Here is a 27102-nt window from a genome sequence, read left to right as displayed (position 1 = left end):
GAGTTTGTCCGTTTGTTTTGTTGCCACTTCCTGATCACGTGCTCGTGGAATGCCCAACGTGGGATGTGATTATCACATGTTGCGTTGTCCTGCATCGCTGCGTGCAATGCAGCGCTTAACGGTAAAAACTGATGGTGCTCTGTTTGACGGCACCCATGTGGTCTGCCAAATAATTTGTTTGCTGATGTAGGGTGTAATACTGCTCCTTCCCGTCGTAAAAATAAGTACTATCTTAAATTTATGTAGATTTCTATGTATGTACACTGACGGCCCTGCCTGCTGCGATCACTGTTGACAGTGTTTTTTATTTTGAGGGAAATGCTGACAGCGCTTCCTACTGCATCTTGTTGTTTGGCTGCATCCACGATGGGAATGGTGCCTGTATTGAAACAGTTGGGGTCGCTAGCCTGCCATTGGGGTCTTGGCACCCAGTTTCCCCAGCGTCAGTTGGAAGCGTTCCAGATTCAGAGATGGCTGACCTGGCTCGAGTTGGACGCTTCCGTCAACTGCTGGGCAAACGACCATTACTCGTTTGTCTGGGCGTGCTGGGCGTCAAGGACGCGCACCTGATCCGAACAAAACAAACGCTGGCGCCACCGGCACAATCACGCTACTAGTGGCTCGCTTTTTCACCCGCACTGAAAAGGCCTAGGCATTTTGCTGTTTCGGACGAGTTAAAAAGCGGGCAAACTTTTTCGTTTCGTGTGTGCTACTCTCGCCTTGGCATGCGAATTTCATCACGACAAGTCGCATCCTCGACAATGTTGTTTATCGCAGTTGGATTCAGTCGAAGCGAAAGGAGTCGTACAATTACCGCAATCGCGCTAATCTAACTGAAGCACAAGGCATCATTACCAGGGAATTCCGACGAACACTGGCATCATAACAGTAAACTAATAATGGACAAATCTGAATATATATGGTGAACATATCAACACAGATGGAAGGAATAGCAGGATCCCAAAGTATAACGGATAAAGTACTGTATGATAGTACTAGTAATAAAAAGAACCAAGCGAACAGGTAATGGATCGATCGATAATATGTGCATGCTAATCGAATGCTACAGCAGATAGTACTCTAGATAGGTAAACCACCGACCGAAAATCTCTGAACATGAGGCCCCAACCAACGAATCGAAAATCGAGAGGCAGATCCCCAACAAATCAATCAATCAGCAGCAGCAAAGGGAGCCTGGAATCAGAACCAGACTTTGCAGTCGACGGGCTTGAAGGCGGGCGGGGATGCGGCGCCGGGAGCCGGGAGGGAGAGCGGGCAGCTGATCCTGGCCCTGGGCCCGCGCACCTTGAAGGCCCAGACCTTGACCCGGAGCCTGGCGTTGAGCTTGACCTCGACATCGAAGGCGCCGGCGGACTGCTGCGTCCTGAAGTTGGCGGCGGTGACGTCCCCCTCGAGCACCTGCTGCCCCCCGAACACCGGCGCGAGCTGCCTCGACTCCTCGGTGCCCTGGTAGAAGGGGTCGAGCGGCGCGAACCCGAAGCGCTGGCCCTCGTACAGGGCCAGGGCCTCGACGTTGTCGTAGTAGAGGCCGACCCGCTTGTTGGGGTTGCGGACGGTCATGGCGACGGTGAGGTTGTAGGCGAGCGCGGAGGCCGGGGTGAGGGTGAAGGTGGCGAGGGCGGCGGAGTCGACGGTGGCGGCGATCATGTGGGGGCGGAAGATGAAGTAGAGGACGAGGGCGAGGACCCCGGCGATGACGAGGAGGGTGATGAGGATGCTGCAGAGGCAGCTGAAGAGGCCGCAGGCCAGGCACTTGAAGGGGCAGCACAGGCACGACGTGCAGCGGCTGGCGGCGCCCATCGTCGGAGTCCTTGGGTGGGTGCTGGCTGTGGAGGTTCGGCGGATTCCGGTGACGGCGGCGAGGAGATGGGGAGCGAGATTTGTTTTTCGGTGGGGTGGATGCAATTGGTGGATTTGTGGTGGCGGGTGGGTGGGTTATAAGTAGGGGCGAACAGGGGGATTAACTGGACGCGGTTGTGTAAGCGCGTGGTGGCGAGATTAATTGACTCTTCTTCTTCTTCTCCTGATGGAAACGGCGCGTGTGGTTTTGGGATGGAAATCAATCGTTGGTGATGTGATTTGGGGAAGGTTTAGGGGTGGAAGAAAGATCAATAGTGGAAGGCGCGGGGAAGAAGGGGTAGTGGAGGCGTGGGATTGACGGCCACTTGCGTGGTCGTTGGTGGAGTTGTAGCCGTTGTGGCTTGGCATGGGTGGGACGAAGCCAACAAACACACGGTTGATTGGTTTGACTCGCCCGCCTGGCAGTTTCTTTAATTTCGTACCACCCAGCTCGATTTGGTTGGCTGCTTGCCGTTCCGTCCTTCCTGACCTGCAACCTGCGCCTGATTTCCTGCCAAATGTTGCCTCCTCCAACCAAAAATGTTTGCATCCTCAACATTAGTACTATACTAAACCTGAACGTTAAAGTTATCCCATGTTTTTTGGACATTTTTTTACCGTGTTTCTGCCGCTGACACGTGTTAGTTCCTACTAAATTAACCAGCTATGTGCGTTTTGGGGGCTGCCTTGATTTTTGGGACTATTTTTTGCCCTCTCCGTCCTTGATTTCGTGTGTGATGTCGGGTAACCGTGCTGTTACTGTTCTTCCACTGTGTGGTGGGCCTTGCCTCGCACGCGCAAGGGAGCCACCGACGCTTCACTCTTTCTCCTCGCACGCGCAAGGCTGCTCTTTCCTCCGCTCTCTTTTCTGCCGCCGGGTTTTCCGTCCCCCCCCCCTTCTCCGGCTTGCCTGCAATGGTGAGGGGTCCGACCGCCGATCTGCGCACCAGTCCTCCCTTCCCATGGTGTCCTCTCTGCTGCAGGGGGTTGGCCCAAGAACCGTCGGCTGCTGCTCATCCACCTGCTGGTGCTCCGGCTCGCGGCCGCATCGATCGTTCTTTATTCGTCCGCGGTGGCGGCGTTCTTGCGTCGCGCGGCCGGGGCCGCTCCTGTTCGGCTTTTGCGGGTGCTGCTGCCTCGGCTGCCGGTGTTCGTGCGCCCCGCTGTCGGGGCTCTTCTCAATCGACATCTGCGGAGGGGTTGGCCCAAGAACCGTCGGCTGTCGCTCATCCGCCTGCCGGTGCTCCGGCTCGCGGCTACGGCCGCATCGATCGATCTTTCTCCGTCCGCGGCGACGTTTTCGCGTCGCGCGGCCGGGGCCGCTGCCTCGGCTGCCGGTGTTCCTTCTCCCCGCCGCTGGGGCTCTTCTCAATCGGCAGCTGCGGATGATGCTGGCTCTGCTAATGGATGCGACGCTCGTGTTGCCGGTATGCCTGCTGCCCGTTACCTTTACCTGTTGTTCTGCTAGGCTACTTCTACCTCCTCCTTCCCCTGTTCATTTATCTGTTTTTTTTTGTTTGCCCTAAATTGTTTGTTTGTTGTTTCCGTATATGTAGGTGACCGTGCGGTGGATTCTCCTCTGCTTTCTTCCGCTGCTTCGGCCCGTTGTCGTCGGGAGATTAGGATGGGCAAGCGTCCTGTAGATGGTTTGCTACCTGCTTTTTCTCCTTTGTTTTCTTCCTCCTTCCTTTTCGTATGTTAACTATGTGCTTTTCTGTTCCAGGGGAATCTGATGTCAGGTTGCCCATGCCTGTGTCTTCTTCGTCCCCTCTTCGCCCTATGGCGTCGCGCTGTGTTCGGCCTCCTCCCGTTGGCTCTTTTTCGGGCTGTACTAGAAGAACCCCACGCGCGTTGCTGCACGTATTTTTCCACATAATGGTTTTTTTTTATTTTCGGTTTTGCATGGGTGTGGATATACGACTAAAACACGTTAGTTATGTTCTTCCGGCAGGTTTCATGGTTCATTGCAGCTGTCGAATCTTTTTTTACGTAATCAGAAGAGTATAACTCAGTTTTATCTACAAAGTAATCATATATTCCCTTTGTTAAAAAAAATCTACAAAGTAATCATTTGGTGCTAAGGAGATGAAAACTCCACGAAAATGAATTTTAGAACAACAGATTTGCCCAACTTTGATTGGAAACGGCAGGCCTTTAACTCAACTTTCTCCAAGGTTGGTTAGGGGTGTCCGCCGTGTTTCGGATCACACTTACGACTGGCAGATTGATTCATCGGATTTCTGCTCTGCATTCCCTTCACTGCTCCATCACCAACTGTTAGAAATAACAAAACTTCTTGAATTACGCACTGTCGATTTCAAGGACATGCATGGCAGAAAAATGAGAGATGTATATAAATATAGTCTCTACTTGATGCGCAGCAAGCATGCTGGACACACTGGAGGTCAGTGCGAGAGGTAAAGATTAACCATCTTCTCATATCAAGCATCTTACAAAGTTCTGGCAGAGCAGTTTTTCTTCTGGAAATATCATGTAGGCTTTCTAACAGAATAAAGTTTATTTCAACAGTGAAGCCCCTAAGCATGCTGGACACACTGGAGGTCAGTGCGAGAGGTAAAGATTAACCAGCTTCTCATATCAAGCATCTTACAAAGTTCTGGTAGAGAAGTTTTTCTTCTGGAAATATCATGTAGGCTTTCCAACAGAATAAAGTTTATTTCAACAGTGAAGACCCTAGTTTGGCTTTAAACTAAACTGTTGTATGATACAACCTTGATATTAACTACTCTGTAATATTATCATTCGGATTGCCAAAACAATAATGCAATATGAGAAATCATTCTAGAATTCAAGCATATCTAAAAAGGGTATAAACTGGATGGTTTGTGAGCATTGTGTTTCACCATTTGCCGCTTCTTGAATCTTCTTATTCAGCTGCACACACCTTTGTCTCTGATTGAGCACAAACAGGAGGCTTTACCTATTGGCTGCGAGCTGACTTCCATGAAACACCCATCTACCAATTTTGTTTGGACGGTCCCAAAGAGCTGGAAGGGAGTATACTTAATGATCGCCCAAATGGAATAAAATTGACATCAGAATATTAATTTTGTTGGTTTGTGCATTTCTTATTGTTCCCCAGACTTTGTTTCCTCTTATGATTATCATCACACATTGGCATGCTCTCTCTGGCGTCATTGTCAAGTAACATGTTCTCCAATATACGTGCAGCCATCCATCTCTCTGCACAGTTTGATCCCCGGTGGTTTTCATTCTGTTGCCTTGATCCAGCATGCCACTGAGCAACAGAAAAATAGATTTACGGATTTCAGAGATGTAACAGATATCAAAAATTAGTATAGAATATTCAGCTTGAGCACTAATTTTCATCTACACGCTCTGTTTCAAATTATAAGAACGTATGTTCTAAATTATAAGAAGTTCTGGTATTTTGTGAATCATGTGTATATAGACACGTTTTACTGTGTCCGCTCACTCATTTTAGTTTGTATTTCATCTATATTGAAATGTCCAAAACATGAGAACAACGCATCGATCTGTTGGCATGCAGTGTGAGAGAGTACGCTGCCCACCCGGGTCCGAATCTTACAATTGACGGGTGCTCACAGTTGTTTATCATATAAAAGAATGTCAGCACAAGGCTAGTTCTAGCCAGTCTTATTTTTGAAAAAATGCAAAACATCTTATAATTTGGAACAGAGGTAGTACATTTTAAATTTATTTTTTAATGCCTGAGTTTGAACAAAGATTTAACACCCCACATCAGCACATGTGTTTTAAGACTCTAATAACTTTGGTTGCATATATAACATTTATATGCCCACACTGCTAGCTGTAGCAGTCTAAACAAAGTCCCCAAAAGGGTTTTCAGCACGTAGTGGCTGTAACAAAAAGAAAAATTGGAGCTAATAGTTTGTTCAAAAAATGGCATGCCATCAGATCAAGAGACGTCAATAAACCTAGATCATTTGTTTCTCTTCAGAATTTGCACTTGTCCCATTCAAAATTAACTGAACAATATATCACGTGAATAAAAATAATAAACTATAGAACGAACAATTTCCCGACAACACAAAACTGGAAAACGTGATAGGCCAGTCTAATATGTCTGATGACTATAGATTCTTCAAGCATGTTGATTAGCCCTATGCTCCAACACCAAGAAGAATTATGTTCACCAAATCACAAATTAAATGCTTATATAAGTGGGGACTTATATCATTTCCACTCCTAAGGAGTCACAAATCACTAAGGTATGTTTAAATTATAATCGCATACTTGAACCTGAAACGGAAAGATAAAAGTTGTGGAGCTGTTAAGTGTATCCATCAAGGTTGCGGCCACATCACTGCTCGCCCCTCGGCACCAGTGACAAGGTAATAACGCGGAACAAAATCATAATATTTGGCCCACAAACTAAAAGTCGGATGTACTTCTTCTTCTCTACATAAAATAGGCTATTACCGTGATTAGAAAAAACAATAAACGAAATATTTTGAGTAATATCGCACTGAAATTTCCTTTTGTTGTATTTGTCTCACCCACATACCAAGCTCCTTCTCTCTGTATCACTCTAATGAACATATAACATCACCACCAAATGCAATATCCAGCAAAACAAGCAACACCAACCTCTTCTCAATCTCGCTATAACAATCTCCATCATCTTTTCCATGGCTCCACGTTGAAACAAATAACACATTCTCAATCTCTCTCACTTCCTATCAGCAACATGTAAAATGGCAGCCGTCTCTTATCAATTCCTCTCACTCCCGCTAAGCAATTAGCAGCAAGCAGAAACATCACGCCTCTCCCAAGCAGCTGAGGCAAGTAACAAAGGCGTCTTCTGCTCTCCCCAACACTTCTTCCTCCCTTACCCGCCACCTCTCATCAATTTCTATCACTTGCTCCTAGGAATTAGCAGGAAGTAGAAGCACCATGCCTCTCCCAAGCAGAGGCAGTAAGCAGTGATGATTTTGCAAACAACATGGACGAAGAATGAAAGGAAAATCCCACTATGGCAATTGTATTTGTTATATTATTATTATATGTATACATATGCTCCAGGCACTTGAACCTTCTTGCATCACAACGAGACAGATAGAAGCAGTACTAAGAGCAATAACGCGATAAACTAATCTAATTTCTATTACTCATAGTTGTGCCAAATAATATCCTGCTATGTGCAAATCAGTAGCCTCTCCATCCCTTTCCATTTCTCTAGTTCCATTTCTGTAGTCTTTTTTTTTCTCATAGAAGGGTTTTCTCCCTAAGATCTGTTGATAGTGATGTACATGTATTCTTTTGTCTAGCCCAGACCAAAATATATAAATTCCAAGATTCATATATGTTTCTATTTTGCGCAAATAAGATCATTGACCTCTGGAACAGACTAAATTAGCTGATTGCCTGTACATGTCATCTGCAATAGATCAAACAGGGTCATACCTCAGCTGCACCATCTGCAAAACTTCACTATGGCCTACAGTCAGGTCAAAATTCAAAGTCCCAGTACTGACGACGTGGGCTTAGCCCAGTGGTTGGGGTCGGAGTGGCGCACCCCAACCACCGGAGTTCGATCCCTGTCAGGGACGAATTTCGGAATTGTCACGCCAAGTCCCGCTTCTACTATATCAAAAAGTGTCTAGTTCCTCCTAGACACGATTTCATTTTTTTTTAAAGTCCCAGTACTAAACTTGTTTCTTTATGCAGCCAAAACTGAGGCAAGAGGTTTGTAGATAGGAGCACACACCAACACATTGATTCAGTGCAAAGAGGCCAATACTCTATAAATAAATTCGGATTAGCCATGCCTAATCAGTGGGTACTAAAAGTCACCAACTGTTATGCCAAAGCATAAGTCAATGCAATGCCACAGTATGAAACATTGAGGGGCAATTCTCTAATTTTGTTGAAAAAGGTCGTGGTCTTAGTCAGCTTATGAAGATAATCACCACTGCCTAAATTTTCCCACCAAGCTAGGTGAATGCAATGTGAGATGGTCCTGGTAGTCAAGTTGTACCTCAATATGAGCTTGTCCCACTCATGGAGCCCTTGTTTTTTGAGATTGTCCACTGTGCAGCTGGGCAGGAAGGTCTTGAAGCCGGCCTCCCTTGCCTCGTTCAACATCACACTGTGGAAGGGGTCACTGGCGCCTCTCCGATCTCCACGAGCTCGCGCTAGTCGAATAATTCAAACCTGCCATTTCCAAAAGGAACAGCAAACACGCATGAGCATTATATCAGGCCACGAATCAAAAAAAAATTATGTGGAAGGAATTGAGGGTCTGGCTCACCCGTGCCCCTATCAATGGTGGGCGTAGCAAGGGTTTGGCAGGATCGAGCGATTTGCGAAGAGAGAGAGGGAGAGGATGCAGACCTAGTCGAGATTGACATGATCGAGCGAGTCTAGCGAGCATGGGAGGTGATGAATGTCCATGTCTAGCGCCGATGCACGCCGTCGCAATTCCGCTGCTGTCGACTCCCCAATCTCCAGCACGTCGCCGTCCCCCGCCTGTCGCTGCATCGTCGCCGGAGAGGGAGAAGTGGATCTAGATAGGGCGGTGGGTGTTGTGGTGGACTCGTGCGTGGTAAATCTGAGATACGCAGCAGGATTTGGAAGGAGGCGAAGCGAAAATGAAACCAACTCTTATGATTGCTGACCGACGCCCAAACCGACGCAGCGAAGACAAAACCTCTCACGTATGCCCTTGCAGGTGGGCCCGCGATCAACCACATAGCCTCGGAACCCTGGGAGCTTAGGGCATCTCCAACCGGGCGACCCATCCCGCGCCCGCGCGTCCGGATGGGTCGAAACGGACAAAACCGCGGCCCAGCGCGCGGACCCATCCCTAAAACGGATGGCCGCGGCGTCCGGGACGACCCAAACCCGGCCCAAATCTTGGACGAGTTTGCGTGGCCGCGGACGCGAAAGGCTGATCGCTCGCGTCCTCCCTTGTCCGCCCCTGGCCCGCCTGTCTGCCTCGCAAAACAGAAAACACTCCACTGTACTCCCAAAACCTAGAGATGGCCGAGCGAGCGGCTGCCGCCGCCGCCGCCACCGCCGCCGCCGCCGCCGTCGGAGGGAGGCACCCGCGGCCGTTGCCGGCTCTGCCGTGGAGCGGCTCTGAGCGGCGGTGGCCGAGCTCCCCACACCGGGCCGCCGACGAAGAAGGCGAAGGCCGACCTCGCCCGGAGCGAGAAGCTCGAGAGCGGGGAAGAGGGCCGCCCGCGCGCGGGCGCCGGACCAACGGAAGAGAAGCCGCTGCCGAGGTGGAGCGGCGGCGGGCGGCGAAGCGGCTTCTCCAACTCCGGACGGAGCGAAGAGCACTCTCCTTCAAGAGCGGCGAGGCCATGCTATTTACGGTCGCCGAGCGCTCGGCCGGCACATGATCATCCCCGGCACCGGCGCGGCCTCGGTGGGGAGCTCGGCCTCCTCCGTGACCCGGCCCCTTCCTCCAAGGTCAACCGCCCCACCGACCGCCCCTGTTTGGGCACGAAATGGGGGCGCATGGGCGGCGGGCGTACCGGTCACGGGATGGGTCACCGGAGGTGGCGGAGTCCATGGCGGGGCCGTCACCTTCGTCCATTGACCTGAGCCGGTGCGCCGGCGAACTCCAAAGGCCCGAAGAACACGGGAGCAGCTGCGGCGTCCGGTGCACGCAACCTGTTCGACGATATGTCGGCCGCGCGCGCGAGTCACCGATCCACCGTGCGAGGCCCCTCTGTCTTTCGCGCGAGACAATGCCGACGACCACTGCCATATCCTTCGACACGGCGAGGCTCCGCAGCCACCTCCCATTGACACACGGGAGGGCACAAGCGCACTGTCCGGCAGCATAAACATTGAGGAGGAGCCGTTGTTCGGTGAGGGTCTCACACAAGCCGCAGCTGCACAAGCTCGAGGTCGCCGGGTAAGCAAACGAACCGCCAACTACACGGAGAAGGAGGACAAGGTGCTCGTCGATGGATGGTTGACCATCGGGCAAGATGCGTTGACGGGTGCCGAGCGGAAGGGGTCCGCGATGCGGCGCCGGATCTATGAATACTTCCATGAACATCGCAAATATGGACGGGAGCCATTTGAGAGCGACCGCCGCGAAATATCGCTCCAAAAGAGGTGGGGAGCAATTCAAACGGAATGCAACAAGTTCCACGCGGCGTATGAGCACGCGAGGCGGCTCCCCGTTAGTGGCATGGGTGTGAAGGACTTGGTATGATTCATAACCTCAACTTATTCATCCGATGTTTGCACATATGTTTATCGTTGTTGTCTCGCTTTGCTCTAGGTGTGGCGAGCTTTGGAATTCTACAAAGCCAACAATGGAGAGAAGACCTTTGCCTTCCCTCATTGTTGGAAGGAACTCCACGGCACCCCCAAGTTCCGGGAGGGGTACGAGGGCTACATGGCGACCTTGATCGGCAACAATCCCGCCAAAGATGCCACGGTCATTGACCTTGATGGTGGGCAGCCTTGCGGTAGCTCCGCTTCTCGTGCAAGTCGTCCACGCGGCCACAAGGCAACCAAAGCCGACATGAAGCGTGATGCGTCGTCCATGCTATTGTATGACACTTTGAAGGAGATGCATGCGGACGAGAGAGGTGTCCACGGACAAGAGGGATGAGAGGAGGCGCCGGGAGAAAGAAGAGGACGAGGAAGAAATTCTTTGATGTCCGGCAGAAGAAGCTTGAGATTGAAGAGGTCAAGGCCAAGACCAAAGCTAAAGAGCTTGAGCTCAAGAGAGAGAACTTGAGCTCATAGCAATGGCAAGGGCCAAAGAGGTGGAGCTGAAGGCGAAGGAAGTTGAGCTCAAACGCCAAGCCGAGGACAACCTCATCATGAACGCCGACTTGACCAACATGAGCGAGGCGAAGAGAGCTTGGTTCGAGAAGAGACAGAAGGAGATCCTCGAGCGCCCAAATTGAGTTAGACAATCTCAATTGTAATTTTTATATTTTTCTCAAACTATGGCACATTTTATTTGATTTATCATGGTACATTTGATAATATTTTATGGTATTTGATAATATTTTATGTTTATTATATATTATTCTATGTTTACGAGATATTATTATATATCAAAGCTGGATGCTGTGGCCAGAGGACCTATTTTCCAAAGAAATAGGCCAAATGGCCAAATGGGTGGCCGCTGCGTTGGGCGCAGCACGCGACCCAAACGGACGCGCGGACGCGGGGCTCCGTCCGCGCGTCCGCTCGGGCACGCAAACGGCCTAAAACGGACGGCCCAGCGCATCTGTTTGGGTCGCCCGGTTGGAGATGTCCTTACAGCGTGTTTGGCTACGCAGGGGATGGGGAATGGGAGTTCTAGGTGGGAGTTGGCTGAGGGATTATAGATGGGAAATAGACTTTAATTCCCATTCCCTTGTTTGGCCTGCATGAGATTTGTGCTGGGACTTGTGTGGGCTTCCTCTATTTATGCTTGAGAAAAAAAGCATTTTTTGCCACTTGAGACTAATTAAACACGATCAGAGTTCTTGTGATATACTTTAAATATGTGAATTATAAACACCATCAGACTGTAAAACAAATAGAGATTCATAGCTGCACCTTTTTTTAGGGAGATTCATAACTGCACCTTCAATTTGAGTCGTCCCTTGAATAAGACATGGATTGGCAGATGCTTACAAGCACACACAGTGTATATTTTTTTGAACTGGGTACAGGCAGTGTGTAATGTACAGAAGGAGTAAACCGCACATTAGATGGAACGATTTGCATAGGTTTTTTCAAGAAACTGAGATTGCAATAGGATGAACAGCATACCTAGGTGTTGTTTGGACTTGGCGTTTCCTCTGCCTAGATCTAACCAATTCATGGGAGAAAGATAAAGGACACGGTTGGAGCTCTTATTTAGATGATTTTCCCGCGGATTAGCAAAGATTTTCGTGGGGTTTTCCGCTCCTTCCATCGCGGGAGATGCACAAGTCGACACGAGAGAAGAAAAAAAAGTGCAAGCTCACCATCTCGTCTCAATTACCAGCCACCCAGGGAAGAGATACGTGGGAGTTGGGCTCCTCAATTCCCTTGCCCCTTCCGTGCTGAACTCCCAATCCCTCCAACCATACAAGGGCTTTTTACTCCCACACCCCCTCAACTCCCATTCCCAAAGCCCAACTCCCTCCAACCAAACACGCTGTTAGAGCTCTCCTAAGATTGCAGCCGCACGTGCCGTATGGTCTCGGGCCTGCGTGTTCGTTGGTCACGCCGTTTCGTCCCTGGGACCGTGGTGCAGCTGGGTGTCGGGGCGTTGGACCTGGCCTGGGGATGGGCCAACGCTGGAGTGACTGCCGCCGGCCACCGCATCCTCCTCTGCTTTGTCCCGTGTTAGGACGGCTGGGCGCCGAAGTGATCGACCTGGTTGTTTGCCGCCGCCCTCTCCTTCTTTTCGTCCTATGGTTGGTTCTTCTTTATGGTTTGCTCTCAATCTCCGCGGCTCTGTAGATTGCATCACACATATCAGCTGCTCCGTGGATTGAATCAGGTATCTTCTTCTTCAGTTTTTTATTTATGTTCATTGCTCCTATTTTCAGTTTCACTATTTCTAAGTTCTTGGTATTAGGCCATAATCATCTTTTCCATGGAAGAGTTGAGGCTTCTGGTGATCTTAGCAGCCCAGGCGACATCAGAATGTTATGGAGCTTTAGTTCCTCAGGAAAATATGGAACCCTCTCTGCTTTACAAATTTTGGTTTTCTTGGAAAATTGCTTGCTTATTAGCCCACACTTGCTCATTGAAACAATCAGAAGATAAAATAAAATGATGTACGAGTTAATTGGTTTTTTTTTTGAAAGAGAGGCAAAAGCTTTGCCCCATCCCCATTCATTAATTAAGAAGAGGGTGCTCGGTTTTAGGAGAAAACCGGATGAAAACCTACGTCAACTGGGCCAAACCCACACAACCAACACATCCGGAGAAATCACAAAGCAACACTAACAAACACTCGAACACGAGACTCCAACGCGACAGGCCACGCCATTGGGGGCACCCATCAACCAATTGCGGATCCAGGAAAGGCAACAACCAGTTACGGCTTAACGAGCTTTGTAGGCAAGTACTCAGTACTCCCTTCATTATAAATTAATTGTGGCTATGCATGTATCTAGACGCGTGATATGTATATAAACAAAGTAGAGTTAATAAGTTTTAAATGGAGGAAGTATTTTTTTCAATCAACGTTTTGTCCAGCCAGACTACACTCATTTTCATTTGCAGTATAAGGGAAATGCTAAGTTTATTACAAAACAGTTAAATGAAATACTGAAACAATGGGCATCGAGTTGGTGTGGTGCTAGGAAAACCGAGACAAACATCACAGACCATGCAAACACTGAATCCAAACCAATTCACTCAAAGAAAGCAACCAACTTTCCATGCTCCAGTGATCATAAGCAACGAACCAACATCACCAGTTGTAGACTCAGCCATATTCGAATCAAATTAATATGAGAGAGTGTTCGGTGGCAAACCCTAAATGACATAATGTTGTGAACAAGGTTGGTTCCGTAAATTATTGGGCCTATGGCGACCAAAAATAAAAAGCATCATTTATTTATATCGAACTTTTTAACTTTTGCATTTAGAAACGGTTATATCAACATATAATCTTAAACAATATTGCTTTCTATTAGGTTAAAAATTGAACATGCCATAATACACCATCAAGGTAGAATCGTTTCCACCATGTAAATTCAAAATCTAATGTGGAAAGTGCACTGAATCCAAAGCATTTGCTACTCCAACGGAACTTATACGGGTTGTTTCCTCGAGACACTATTTATTTAAGTTTTTTTTGGTTTAATCGTATTTTCTTGATAAAAAGAGAACATAATTGCATATCTTGGAGATTAAATCTTGCTGTTTCTTTAGGTGCCTCTTGCATGTGTGTTTTAGTTTCCTTAAATATCATGAGCTACGTTGAGCCGGTATCTGGGTTCTAGAATACATGATTGCCTTGCAAATAGAAGAGATACATATCAATGAACCAAATGGAAAATTGCAGAATCTGCCAAATATCTACGAAGTAGAGTGCCGCTGCTGAGAAAACGTTCCCGTGGTAGCTTCTCAGAGCGAAGGAAAATTAAAGTTGCCGGTGCAATTTTGCAATCAATAATCAATAATGCTACACGTACGGACGGAAGGGGCTACGGAAACTCTACGCACTGACGAGTCATCGGACGTGGAACCCAGCGTGCAATAGAAACCGTTCCGGTGAGAGAAAAATGGGAGGGGAAAAAGGGAAATTTCTAACGCAGCGCAAATCCCCAATCCCCATCTCTTGGCGAGCGGCGACTGAGAGAAGGTTCTCCTCGTCGTCGGTGGCGGGTCCACCTCTTCGTCGGCGTCGGCGGCGCGGCTAGAGGCAGGCGACGGCTCAGGTACCTTTGGTCGCAGGCGGCGGCGCGGCAGGCTGCCGGACGCAAGCGGCAGCACGCTGGCACGGCTAGCTGTTGGTCGCAAGTGGCGGCGCAGCTACCTCTCAGCCGCAGAAGGCCTCGCGGAAAGCTATTCGTCCGGGAAGTGGCAACCCGCACAACATCGTTCTACCATCGACATGACAAGCGAGTCCCGCCCGTAGACTCTCTCTTTGCAGTCTTGGAGCCATCTCATGTGTGTATCTATGCACTATGCAGTATGAATGAGCATATATGCCTCTATGCATCAGAGCGTGGTGAATGTGGTGAGAAGAACAAAGCTAATCTCTGTTCAATGTTTGCTTACTACAGGGCTTTTGGCTTAAATCAATTTTCCTTATCTCATAGGACATTCGGATATGCAGGTATACTGAAGAAGCCAGAGCATTGCAGGTCTGAATCTTGCCGTGATGCAACTAAACAATCCTATAATCTTGGAGCTGGATAGCACAACCTTGTCTTCGGCTGTAAATAACAAGTGATGGAATTTCTGAAGAATTTAGGACATCTACAAAAAGATAAAAAATCTGAAGACAAAACAGCAGTCCATAACTTGGTAGTTCTGGGAGAACTAGGAACATTGGTGTTTGCTTTGGCCAGTATACCAGGAACTCACCGAACTGGTTGTAACCGGCACATTGTAAACTCTGGTCTTGTGAAGCAATAAACTAATGTACAGGGCTTTTAAGTTATTGATATTTTTAAGGAGTGTAAAGCTTGTCCTTCCAAATTGTATGTTATGATCTAGAATCATGAATAAGAAACATGTTCACCGGGAACTTCGTTCATACACTGTTATTATGTCATCATTTGTTGAGAATGACAAATTAAAAGTATAATGCTGAGAGATACTAAGGTTGTGCTGTTGTGCTTGAGCCAATAAGAGCATACTAGAAGCATTCCCACAAAAAAATGGGGCAAAATAATGCAGAACAACAGAGTTGTCAACAAAATATGTTCAACTCTCAACAATACATAAACGTTGCAACTCCAGATATGGAGAGAGAAAATGAAAACAAATAGATGGATGGACTCCTTAAATTACAGTAGACATGTGCAAAAAGGACTACACAACTCATGTCTCACTATGATCCATCATATCATTGAGACCTCCAGTTCCATCAAAATGTAACTGCGGAGATTTAGATAGAGCAGCAGAACTTTGTTGAACTTGAAACAGCATGCTTGTATATTTTCCTACAATTGGAGGCATAACAAAGGCCGAGGAACCTCCAGATGGTAAGGTAGCTATCATGGTTGCATTTATGTTGCTAATGCCAAAGTCACACGATTCCTGCATCAAACAAATTCACAAGGTGAATTGGATGTCGAAGTACTTATTAGAAATAAGAGAAGAAAAACAAAGATACCTGAATTGCTCCGTATGGTACTGCAGCTGTCATGGTTGGATTCATGTCGCCAGTACTAGTTCCCAAGTTAAAGGATCGCTGCGACAAAAAAAATCATAAAATGATTTGGATGTCGAAGTATTTATTAGAAATAGATAGGTGAGAAACAAACTACCTCAAATGATCCATACGGTAGTGGATGTGTTATGCTTGGATTTATGCTGCTAGAACTAATGCCCACATCAAAAGATTCATGTTCCGAATGAAGTCACAAATGACACGGATGCTCAACTATGTACTAAAAAGAATGATATGAGAAACAAATATACTTGAATTGTGCTACTACAAGCTCGTCTATCCAAATAAGCACTTTGTTGAATCTGTTTCAGAGGACATAACCATTATTTTAAAAATATAGATGGTACACAGAGAATACTGTTGAAAATTTAGGAAACAAAAATTTACGAATAAGCTTATCAACCTTAGATTCTTTTCTCAATGAAGGAGGACGTCCAACACATCTAACAGCTATTGGACTTAATATGGTTTTATTTGTTGTCTCCCCATTAGAAGGTGCACCTTCCTGTATACCATGTTCTTCATTATTAATTTCACAACTTGAGTTATCAGATGGTTGAATTTTCAGAGCGTGGATCTGTTCAATCAAAGAATTGCATGAATCCTCTGACATGGCACCTAACTATGCAACTGAGAAGAAAATATTGCACAACTTGTCAAAACGTTTTGCAACAGGAGTTGTCTTCCATGCCACCATATGTGCACCGGATAAAGTTGTGTGGATGTACTGTGAAGGAACCTGTTTGATTTTCTTGTGTGTCAACACACATAACATGCCTACAGATAATACCCCTGAACTCAAAATGGCGACATGCACACTTAACTTCGAACTCTTCCGCATTGAGATATACATGGTACACATAATCTTTTCTCCATCCTTCATCTTTATCAATTAAAACATCCTCGATTAATCTGTATGTTTCTACTTCACCTTCTTTCTGTACGAAGTTCCGATCACAGTACAACATGTGTGTTAGCTCCTCTTGAAACTCTTTGAACTTTGAATTTGTATACACTGATTGAAACTGTTTCTCGATGTCAAAATGTGTGATACAAGGTATGGTTGAATTGAATGAATTAAAATCTGCAAGTATCTCCTTTTCAACTTTATCACGAAGAGCATTCTCATATTGGCTACAAAAATGATTTAGTGTTGTCTTAGCGTTAACATAACCATCAAAGAAGGCATGCATACTCTCACTCCGTTGTGTAGTGGACATGCCTGCCCAAAAAACATCTTTCACAAATGCTGGAACCCAACGGTGTCGATTGTCATAGAGCCCTTTAAGCCATTCATTATCAGCAATATTATACCTCTCAAGCATACGCATCCAAGAATTTTCAAAATCTGTAATTGTTAACGAATCATAAACTGATTTGCCAATTGCGGTCTTGATGTACTCATATTCCTCGTATCCACCTAACTTCTCGGGTAGCTTCTTCATTATATGCCACAAGCACCATCTATATCGAGCATCAGAAAAAACTATTTCCACGGCATTCTGAATTGCTTTTGCTTGATCGGTCACAATAGCTCTTGGTTGACGATTTGACATACATGCCAACCTGCTTTAAATAACCAAACAAATGTTTCAGTGTCTAAATTTGATAATAAAGCACATCCTAGCAACACAGATTGTCCATGATGATTCACTCCAACAAAAGAAGCAAAAGGCATATCGTATTTGTTAACCAAGTAAGTGGTGTCAAAAGTTATGACATCATCAAAGGAGTCATACACTGCTCTACTTCTAGCATCAGCCCAAAAGACATTCCTAAGTCTTGATTCATCATCAACATCCATGACACTAAAAAGTTCGGGTTGTCTGATTGCATTTTCGTAAAATAGTTACGAACAGCCTCTGCATCACCACTTCCTAGTTTCAATCTTCTTGTTTTCTCTAAATAATTGCGACATTCTTTCTCACCAAAGGTAAGTTTATCGTGACCATCCGCTGCCACAACAAGAGAATTGAAATTCTTGTTTACTCGTATTCCAGCCCGGTCATTCAACTCAAGCCTTCGCTTAACATGGTAGTCCAAAATTTTGCTGCATCTGAATAACCGAGATTTATGTGGACTTAATGTATGATTATGATCCAAAATGACCATCGAAATATGCAACTTTCCATCCGTACCACGAACAATATTAACTTTAGCTTTACATCCTAAGCCAGCTGTTGGATTTGGCTTCAACATATTTCTTGAGTTGGACTCGGTCTTACCATGACGAGAGCAACTAAGTGTAAGGTACCTTAGTTCTCCATTCTCGTCTTTGTTTGAGCTTCTTTTTGTCACACCAAACCCTTTTGCTTTACCATAATTCTTGTAGTACTCTCGCACATTATTCTCAGTATCAAAGGTCGTCCCCACTTCAGGATCTTCAAGTAACACATCTGCTTGAGCTTCACCATGGTTCTCTTCATGTTCCACATTGCTTTTCTTTTGTTGCTCGATGCAATCATCATCGCTTGAAATAGACATGTCTGTTGATTCTTGAACACTAGCAGTTCGATCATCCATACCTACAAATCACGAAGTATTTAATTATCAGGTTTCTTCTCTATTAGTATGTAATGAGATACAAAAAAAGAATGATAATAAAAAGTATTACACATGATGTACTTTTGTTGGTCTGCATACAAGTTCTAATCTAAACCATATGACTGGTATGTAGGCCTATATCACTGCAATATCTCTCTCTCCCCATAAATAGTCTATATGATCCGATCTCTTGGCCACCATACATGCTAGATAGGAATAAGAATTAAGCATGCAACCATGTTACATTGAGATGACATTTTCTTATTTTTGTTTGCTGCAACTATTCTGCACCCTCGGCTAGGATCGCTGACCTAATTAACCTTAGGCTGTAGCAAAAGTCAAGAAGGGTTAATTGGATTGATCTGAACGAGAGCAAACCTGTGTGCGATGCTCGCCTTCCGTGAGTCGGCACTTGCGGGCTGGTCCGCGAGCCGATCGGCCGGCTGCACGACGGCGAGGTCTATCAGCAGGTTTAGGAAGATGGCGAGCTACCGACGCGCGGCCTGGACGTTCATGACGGCACGATGGAGGCAGCTCGGCCTTGTGCCCTGGTCGATCTGAACGAAAGGAAAACCTACGTGCAGCTGTGCAGTTGCAGGTTTTGGTGCATAATTAGCGGGATTTTTAGCGGCAGTTAGCGGGGCGCCCTGTTTTTTTTTCTCTCGTTCAGCATCCACGCCCACGTCGGATTCCATCCTTGTCATCGCGTAAATCATCCGTAGCTCTTCGTAGGTGTAGCATTATTGTTTTGCAATGGGCCTTGACAAGTTCTATTTTTTTCTATTCTTTTCCGGAAAAAGGGTAGCCGTTGCTGCCGATGTGGGGCTGTCATGGCGCCACCGTCACGTTCGCGCCCCATCTCTGTCTCTTTTTTTTTTTGTGTGGATCGCTATCAACTTCACCGGGCTTCAAATATCCGAGGCGGCAAAAATCTGTCCATGCAGCAATTAGCACAAGGGTTAGCTTAAATTTTCAACGTTTTTGCTCCGGAAAAAAAAATCGCTCTCGTGCAACACGGTTTGCTTACCGGCTTGGAGTTATGCACTGTATATATTCATCTCGGCTGACTTGATGATATATCGTTGAAACCTTCGTTGGCTGCTCCGCTGCTAGCTTAACACCGGTGCCCATGTTTGTCAAGTCACTCCAGCCCACGTCGCTACCATGTCACTTTCAGTCAAAGTGTTAGGCTGGTGCCAATGCACCGCCCCGCTCCCACCCCGCCACGTCAGCTTTTCTCTCACTCTCACCCCACTCTCACTCCACTCTCACCCCACCTCGTCAATCGCATTGCTATAGTCCCCACTCTCACTTCTCTCTCCTCCACATCATCATTTCTTTTCCACATTAAGTTATTTCACTCGATTTTGTTTAGACATTCAAAATAATGCAAGAAATTATTTTATTCAACTTAAAATGTTACCGATTACATCATAAAATAGTGCCAGCTCTATTTAAATTGTTGTGCAAAAAGCCCCTCAAAATTTGGCTCAAAACACCCTAAAATGCCAAAATTTGGCTCAAAACACCCTAAAATGCCAAATCCTACCAATTTTTCCTAAGTCCAGGGGTTTTCTGCAAAAATCCCTTTGTCTTCTACCTCCCGCCCCGCCTCTCGCCCACCCCGCCATCGCTGCCGCCCCGCTCCCGCCTCCCTCCCGCCTCGCTCTCGCCGCCAACGCGGGCGCCAGCCGGGCGGGAGCGGGCGCTAGCGCCGGGCGCCCCCGCCGGCGCCCCTCCCTCTCGTCCCGCCCGCCTCCAGCCCCTCTCCCGCCCCGCCCCGGGCGGTATCGCCCTCACTGGCGCCCGCGTTGGCACCAGCCTTAACACCAGATGCCACACACGGTTTGTGTTTCAATTCGAAGAGAAACCTCGTCGTGCGAGGTGATTAGGCGTGCCGGCTTGGCTCTGCTTCAGTCTTCAGCTGTATCTACGGCTTGGAGGAAAGCAATTCGTCGCGCCAAGCCGCGTGACGACCAGCGCGGTTTACTAATCCCGTAATCCGTTCATCACCGACATTTTTTTCGCTGCTGTTGACCATGTGAAAATGACTTGCGGCGTTGCGTGTGTGTTGCTAGGTGCGTTTGACGGGCTGGACCGGGCATCAGAGCTGGGATGAGAGCAGCCACGGTCGTAGCCCATTCGTCCATGGAGGCTTGATCGGGCCTTGGAAATTGGTGCAGACGCGTATCTCAAATAAAGCTGAGTAAATTAATTTAAAATAGAGGAAAAAAATATTTTAATCAAATCTTTTTTCAACCGGGCTACACCAATTTCCATTAACAGCTTAACCGAAATGCAAAGTTTCTTACACGGCAATTAAAAGGAAGATACGAAGAAAAAGGCAGCCATTTTTGTGCAGTAATAGGAAATCAGCTGTGAATTCTACACAAATTCTCATTAATAGCATAACGTCAATGCAAAGTTTGTTACACAGCAGTTAAAAGAAGGAAACCAAGGAGAAACCTTCTCCGATTGCTCCATGTCGAAACATTTTTACGAGGCAAAAAATTGACTATCACCTAAACAACTTGGAGTATCTAATGTTCCAAAGACAACAGAAACCAAAGATCATGCAAACACCAAACTCAACCCAATGCATCTTCAGAAAACAAAAACTTGACATACTCTAGTGATACTATGCAACTAAAAAGCAGCATCAGTTGTAGACTCAATCATCTTCGAAGCAAATTAAATCAAGTAATTGTCTAGTAGCAATCCTCCTAAAGACGCCACCCTTCAAAAAGGTTGGTTCATTAAATTAATGGGCCCATGACGACTTATAATATAAATCATGGTTTATTTATATTGAACTTGTTTAACTTTTGTACTTAAAAATCATTATTTTCAACATATAATCTTAGCCGATAGCTAAGAATTAGCCAAGCCACAATACAACATCAAGATATAATCGTTTTCACTATGTAATTATAAATTCTAATGTGGAAATTGCACTAAACGCATATGTTACATCGGAGTTTATGTTAGTCGTTTCCTTGCGGCACTATTATTTTCTAAATTATTTTGTTTAATTCTATTTTTTCACATAAAAAGAACAAGATTGCATGTCTTTGTAGTAGATTAAATATTGCCACTTATACGAACTCAAGTATATGTAGGTACGCATGTGTGTTTAAGTTTTCTTAAATATCACGAGATACGTTAAGGTTGTATCGGTCCTATTATAGGTGTTTGTATTAATAGACGAGATGCAAAACAATGAACAAAGTAAAGAATTCTAGAATCTACAAAATATCTACAAAGTAGCTTGCTAGAGTGACGTTGTCAGCTTGGTTATCAAGGTTTTCTACCGTTTCGCACCCCATGCAAAGCTGCAACTCGTAAAGTACTTGTTCATGCAGTAATTATAGCAGCAGGGGGCAGGGTTAGCTTAGGGTTTGGTTAGTTTTTGCTCGTGGAGAAAGAAACAGATATCGCTCTCGTGCAGCACGGTTTGCTGACCGGCTTGGCCAGTTCACGCCTCCTCTGCTTAACCTTGGGTGCCATGTTCCTCGACTCACTCAAGCCCATGTCGCTCGTATGTCAGTTTCAATCAACACGGTTTGTGTTTCTGTGCTGCGTAGTGTAAGGTAAGAGGTGATCAACCGTGCCTGTTCATCTCGGCAAGCAATCGGCGTCAATTCGTCGTGCGCGAACCTGGCGTGACAACCAACCAGATAATCCATATCCATCTGTCACCGACATTTTTGCTGTTGTTGGCCATGTGAAAATTACTAGTCGCGTTGCGTGTCTGTAATGGTTTGATACGTGCGTCTGATGGCCGGGCCTTGCAGCAGATCTTGATGAGAGGAGAGAAACGCAGAACGGAGTGAGGATTATCCCATGTACGAATGGGCCAACAAGTACAGTAGAAACGGGCAAATCCTGCTTGACGACTAACGTGTTGGTTATCGTCCCGACACGTAGAGCGGGAGTGGTGTTCATAGTAGCTAGATAAGTTACAAACCAATGAATTATCTACTCGTAGATGAGTTACTTATTATGTTTTTATGAATTTCTAGTCTGTTGTCAATGGCCAGCCAGAGTGCTGCTTGACTTAAAAGCCAAGAATTTGGAGTTTATTTTCGAGGTTTATGACTTTGCGGCAATGTTCTTATAGTAGCTTTGTATGGATTTTGTACTAATTAGGGTATGGATTTTGTACACATATGGCAGTCATTGTATATGGGGCAATGACATCGAGCTTACCAAGATATAAGTCAAGTGGCTTAAGGTGCGCTAGCCTCGCCATGAGTAAGAACCCCACGAACCACGTCCATAGACTCAACAAAGCACTCTATAGCCTTAAACAAGCTCATCCTGCGTGGTATGAGCACTTGAGAGAACTTCTAGAAGACCATGAATTCGAGGTGGGGAGAATCGATCCCACTCTTTTTACTAAGAGGGTTAATGGTGAGCTCTTTATATGCCAACTCTATATGGACAATATCATTTTTGGATCGACTAACAATGCATTTAATTAGTAATTTGCCAAGTTGATGAAGGAAAATTTGAGATGTCAATGATGGGCGAACTCAAGTTCTTTGAGATCCAGAAACTCCGAAATGGCACCTTCTTCAACCAAGCCAAGTACATCCGAGATATGCTCAAGTGCTTTAACATGCTTGGGGCCAATGGCCTTGAAGACTCAACTCAATCTCGACTCCAACGGCAAGCCGATGGACCATAAGTTTTATCGCTCCATGATAGGTTCACTTCTTTATCTTTGTGCATAACATCATAATACCATGCTTAGTGTTGGTGTTTGCGCATGGTACCAAGCCTCTCTGAAAGAGATTCATCTTATGGTCATCAAACGAATCTTCCGATATTTGATTGATATCCCAAATTTCTACTTGGGGTAACAAAAGGACACAAATTTCTCATCGTATGGAATCACGGATTTCGATTGGGCAAAATATGAACATGCTTACAAAATTTTAACAATTTTTAAATAAGAACAATTTTCAAAATGTGGACCTTTTAAAGCTGGGAAATTTTTCAAGAAATATATATTTGCCAAAATCTGAATTTTAAAAAATCTGAAATTTGTTCAAAATTTGGAAAAATATTACCAAAAAGTTATTTTTAAAATATGAACATTTTTTAATATGAATATATTTCAAAATTCTAAAATGTTTTTCAAAATCTAAACATCTTTGTTTTTCCAAAAAAAATTGAAATTTTTAGAAAAATCACAGTGACTAGCGAGTGACCAAACTAGGCCGGTCGAACCAAATCAGCCTTTTGACTTTGGTTTTGAGTTTGCTATTCGCCGTTTTGTCCGATCCCTATTTGAGGCCCTCTCATAGAGATTGGACAATCATCGTCAGATGGGCCTAACCTAGGAACACGTAGCTTTTGTTTGACAATCAATACCATATATATTTATAGCAAACAGTACATGGTACATGAGGTAAAATAAAGTCTAAAATAAACGAGCAAATCTTCGAGATATTTAAACTCTTCTTTCATGACACAATTTGTAGATACCAAAACCACAGATCTGTAAGTACCAACGAAGACTCTCCTATAATTATAATTTGAGACGCAATGGCTAGGCTACGTGCATGCGCGTAGTTATTAATATAGTTCATCAACATCAACAAAAGTACCAACACTAGTATTCCAGGTAAAAGTAACCAAACATTCTGGTGGACGTCGTTGGAGAACCAAGAGTATGAATCACAATAGCCGAGAACATAGCAACGAGAACAAATATTTCGAGGACAATCCTCCTCAGGACAATCTTTAGAAAAGATGAAAAACGATGTGTCGAAGCTAGATCTCAAGTCATATATCTAGATAAATTTGATCTTCTAACATCACCATTGACAATGAGAAGGAGATTTCGACATCGAACATGAGTATGCATGCATCTAACCCAGTCTAATGGAGACTTGCCGCAACTTATTATTTTCCTCGCTTACTTTTTTATTTTCTTTACCCCTCTTTTAATCCTATTCTCTTCTTTTTTTACATAATCATGACATGCATGTGTATATATAAACTCCCTCTCTTATTCCTTTTGGCCAAAAAACATTTTTGTTGGAATGTTCAGCTAACTGGAATGCATGCATGCATGTATTATCATGGTGAAAGCCTCGTCCAATGTCCTTAACACAATGTCCTTTAGCGAGGAATCCCCAAAATTAATGGTGAAAGCCTCATCCACAAGTTAGGTCCGGCGCCCCTCTCTTAGAATAGCAACCAGCCTCCTTCCTTTATCGTTTCGTTCTTTAGCGAAACTTCAAGAAAGCAGCTGAGATACTAAAGTCAGAGTCGAAATTGCTTTATCATCGGGGTACAAAGATGTGTACCTCACTCTAGTGCTCTACTATCTACCGGAGCATCGACTACCATGTGGCACATTTCTTCTCCCTTGTTCCAACATAGCACGCTGCCCTCAGCTTTAATACCAGTTTTGATCTTCAGAACAATTTCATATCTGGACTGCTTGACACTTTCATATCATCATTTTTCGGTATGGTGAAAAGGGCCCTAATACATGTGGTCCGAGCAAGTAGATAGCTAGCACGATATTATCATGCATGGACGGATGGATGGACATATGGAGCCAACTATAAGCATCTCTATCTTGTCATATTATATCGATCACAACTGCACCGGAACGACATTGCAAAGGGTGCAGGTGCGGCAGAAAGGGACTCGCAACAGAAAGTTTTCAGAAAGCACACACTGCCCGCAATGCTCTTTACCATCTACCACAACCAGCCTCACCGTGTCTGGTACCAACATACCAAAGCATCCACGGATCCACCAACCATGCATACATATGCACACGCGGGCGTGTTAACTGATCGTGTAAAATCGCGCGAACGCGAAGTAATGCTAGTAGTACCATCATTTACAAGCAATGCTGCATTGCAACTAGTACTGTACCTGTGAGAAAATCTGGACTTTAACCGATCTGGGTTCAGAGACTTAAGCCACCATCCGTTCCTGCCTACTACCTCGGGACCGAAAAGATTGACGCAAGCTCCTGCCAAAAACGTACACGCACATGCCTCCCTCCGCGTCGATTAAATCCGACCGGAGGGAGTACTAGCTAAGTTCTGATTTCAAGTTCGCGGCCGTGGTGTTGCGACTTTGGCTTTCCTGCAAAGACGCGCCGTGCCCGTGCGATAACGTACGTCACTACCTCACGTCCCAGTATTGCCGGCAGTTTCCTTACGACACTTTACAAATATGCCACTGATGCTAGTAATTAGTGGCACTTTTTAGTTAGTGCCTCAAATTACTATCTAACTACAGGCATTTTTAGAAGGTGCCATCAATGTTTCGTTATTACCGGTATTTTGCAAAGTGCCGGCATTATTTTTTGCGGTACTTTTTGGAAAGTGCCTGTAATTGTTGCTGATTGCTGGCATTTATCAAAAGTGCCGTCATTTTCTCTCATAATTGAAGGGCATAATTGCAAAACTCGAACTGACCTCCCCGGCCATGTCTCATTTTCCTCTCCCGTAATCACCCGTCGACAACAAGCGGTCCGCATGGAGCATCGTCGACTAGACCACATCGAGGCCGAGGCCCGCACCGTCACCGGCGCCGCGCTTCTTCAAGTCAAGGCACATGTAATCCTAGGGTGGAGGGTTCTCGCCGAAGCGGCTACGCGTGATGCTGCTGGGCGTGGAGAGGCGGCGCAAGGACGCCGGCGCCGGGGACGACGACGGCGGGGGGGAGCAGGAGGAAGAGTACGGCGCGGTGCCCATGGCCTCCGTCAGATCCGACTCCGGCGCGCGCAGTGAGCATCTCCATTTCCCGTCCCTCCCCCATTGCTGCCGATGCCCGCCTGCATTGCTCGATTTGGGCCATTTTGTCTCTGAATTTAGGGTCTCATTTCGCTGTACCTGCAATGATGATTTTTTTATTTGTTTACGCATTTATTATTACTACACATTCTTCATCTCTGGCTGTTAAGCCTGAGGTTGGTGCTCTACTTTGTAAATGAGAAAACATATAGTGTTTTTGGTGCTTGAATTAGTAGCATGAGATGCCGATTAAGCTGAATTAAGATTGATAGACAAGTTGTTGCCTGAAACTTGAGCTTCTTTCTTTATTTCGGAGTGTGAAAACTGGGGCATTGTTTTGATTCAGGAGGAGACACCATATCCGAAGAATACAAGGACGTGGACATGGTGAGCATCATGTCAGGATCATCGTCCTCGTTAGATACCGGCAGCGGACACCGATCGCGAGACGCCTACTCTATGGGCTCGAGGTTCAGTGTGCCCGAGGAGGACTTGTGTGACTCTGAGAGCGTGGCATCCAACTTTGAGTTCCACAAGGAACGAGGGGCCTCCGCTCGGTCGGCGCCTGCAGCGGCGGTTCTGCCGTTCTCGAAGCACCCGCCCTCGAAGTGGGACGATGCCCAGAAATGGATCGCCAGCCCGACGACAAACCGTCCTAGTAGGGCCAGCAATGGAGCTTTCCCAAGGAAGATGGAGAAGAGTGGTTTTGGTGGTGGGAGGCTGCCGGCAACAAAGGTTGTGCTGGAGGCAGTGGAAGAGGTAGATACTAAGAGGATAGACCCGAGCCAAGAGAAGAGGGAGATAGGGTGGCAGAAAGCGGTGAACTGGGCCACACCTGATCCCTATCCGGAAGTGGAGCCTTGCGCGAATTCTACACTTGCTGCGGAAAGTATGATAGTTGATTCACTTGGTAAGTAGTGAACTCTTTAATGTCGCCATATCCTAGATCTTGCACTTCTCATAAAGTAGTTGGTGGTGCAGTATGCCATCTGATTAATTATTCCATCAGGGATCATTATTTGAGTGGAGCATTATAACTTGGAGGGCTCCACATATTATCTAGCTATGTCAAGATTCTTCCAGTAT

At 45.9% G+C, this 27102-nt stretch overlaps 1 protein-coding gene, 1 long non-coding RNA gene and 1 pseudogene across 3 annotated transcripts; all 3 read right to left on the bottom strand.

Moving 5' to 3' along the window:
* Positions 1-889: 889 nt before the first annotated feature.
* Positions 890-1898, bottom strand: LOC124676156 (NDR1/HIN1-like protein 2). The gene has a single exon (XM_047212231.1). It carries the CDS (start codon positions 1819-1821, stop codon positions 1201-1203), a length of 621 nt encoding a protein of 206 aa, XP_047068187.1. The 5' UTR covers positions 1822-1898; the 3' UTR covers positions 890-1200.
* A 3058-nt stretch (positions 1899-4956) lies between these two features.
* LOC124679124 lies at positions 4957-8426 on the bottom strand. 2 transcript variants are annotated; one of them, XR_006994820.1, is made up of 3 exons: positions 8138-8426; positions 7865-8040; positions 4957-5119 (listed from the first exon to the last, which is right to left on the bottom strand). It is a non-coding gene; the product is annotated as an uncharacterized LOC124679124 (long non-coding RNA). The 2 variants fall into 2 exon arrangements; XR_006994821.1 differs by having other exon boundaries at positions 8221-8426.
* Positions 8427-15348: 6922 nt separating this feature from the next.
* Positions 15349-18225, bottom strand: LOC124671048 (annotated as a pseudogene).
* Positions 18226-27102: the final 8877 nt, after the last annotated feature.

This window comes from Lolium rigidum, chromosome 7 (assembly GCF_022539505.1).
Source record: "Lolium rigidum isolate FL_2022 chromosome 7, APGP_CSIRO_Lrig_0.1, whole genome shotgun sequence".
Lineage (NCBI taxonomy): Eukaryota > Viridiplantae > Streptophyta > Magnoliopsida > Poales > Poaceae > Lolium > Lolium rigidum.
The sequence above is the reverse complement of the archived record's forward strand: the minus strand, read 5'-3'. Positions and strand labels throughout refer to the sequence as shown.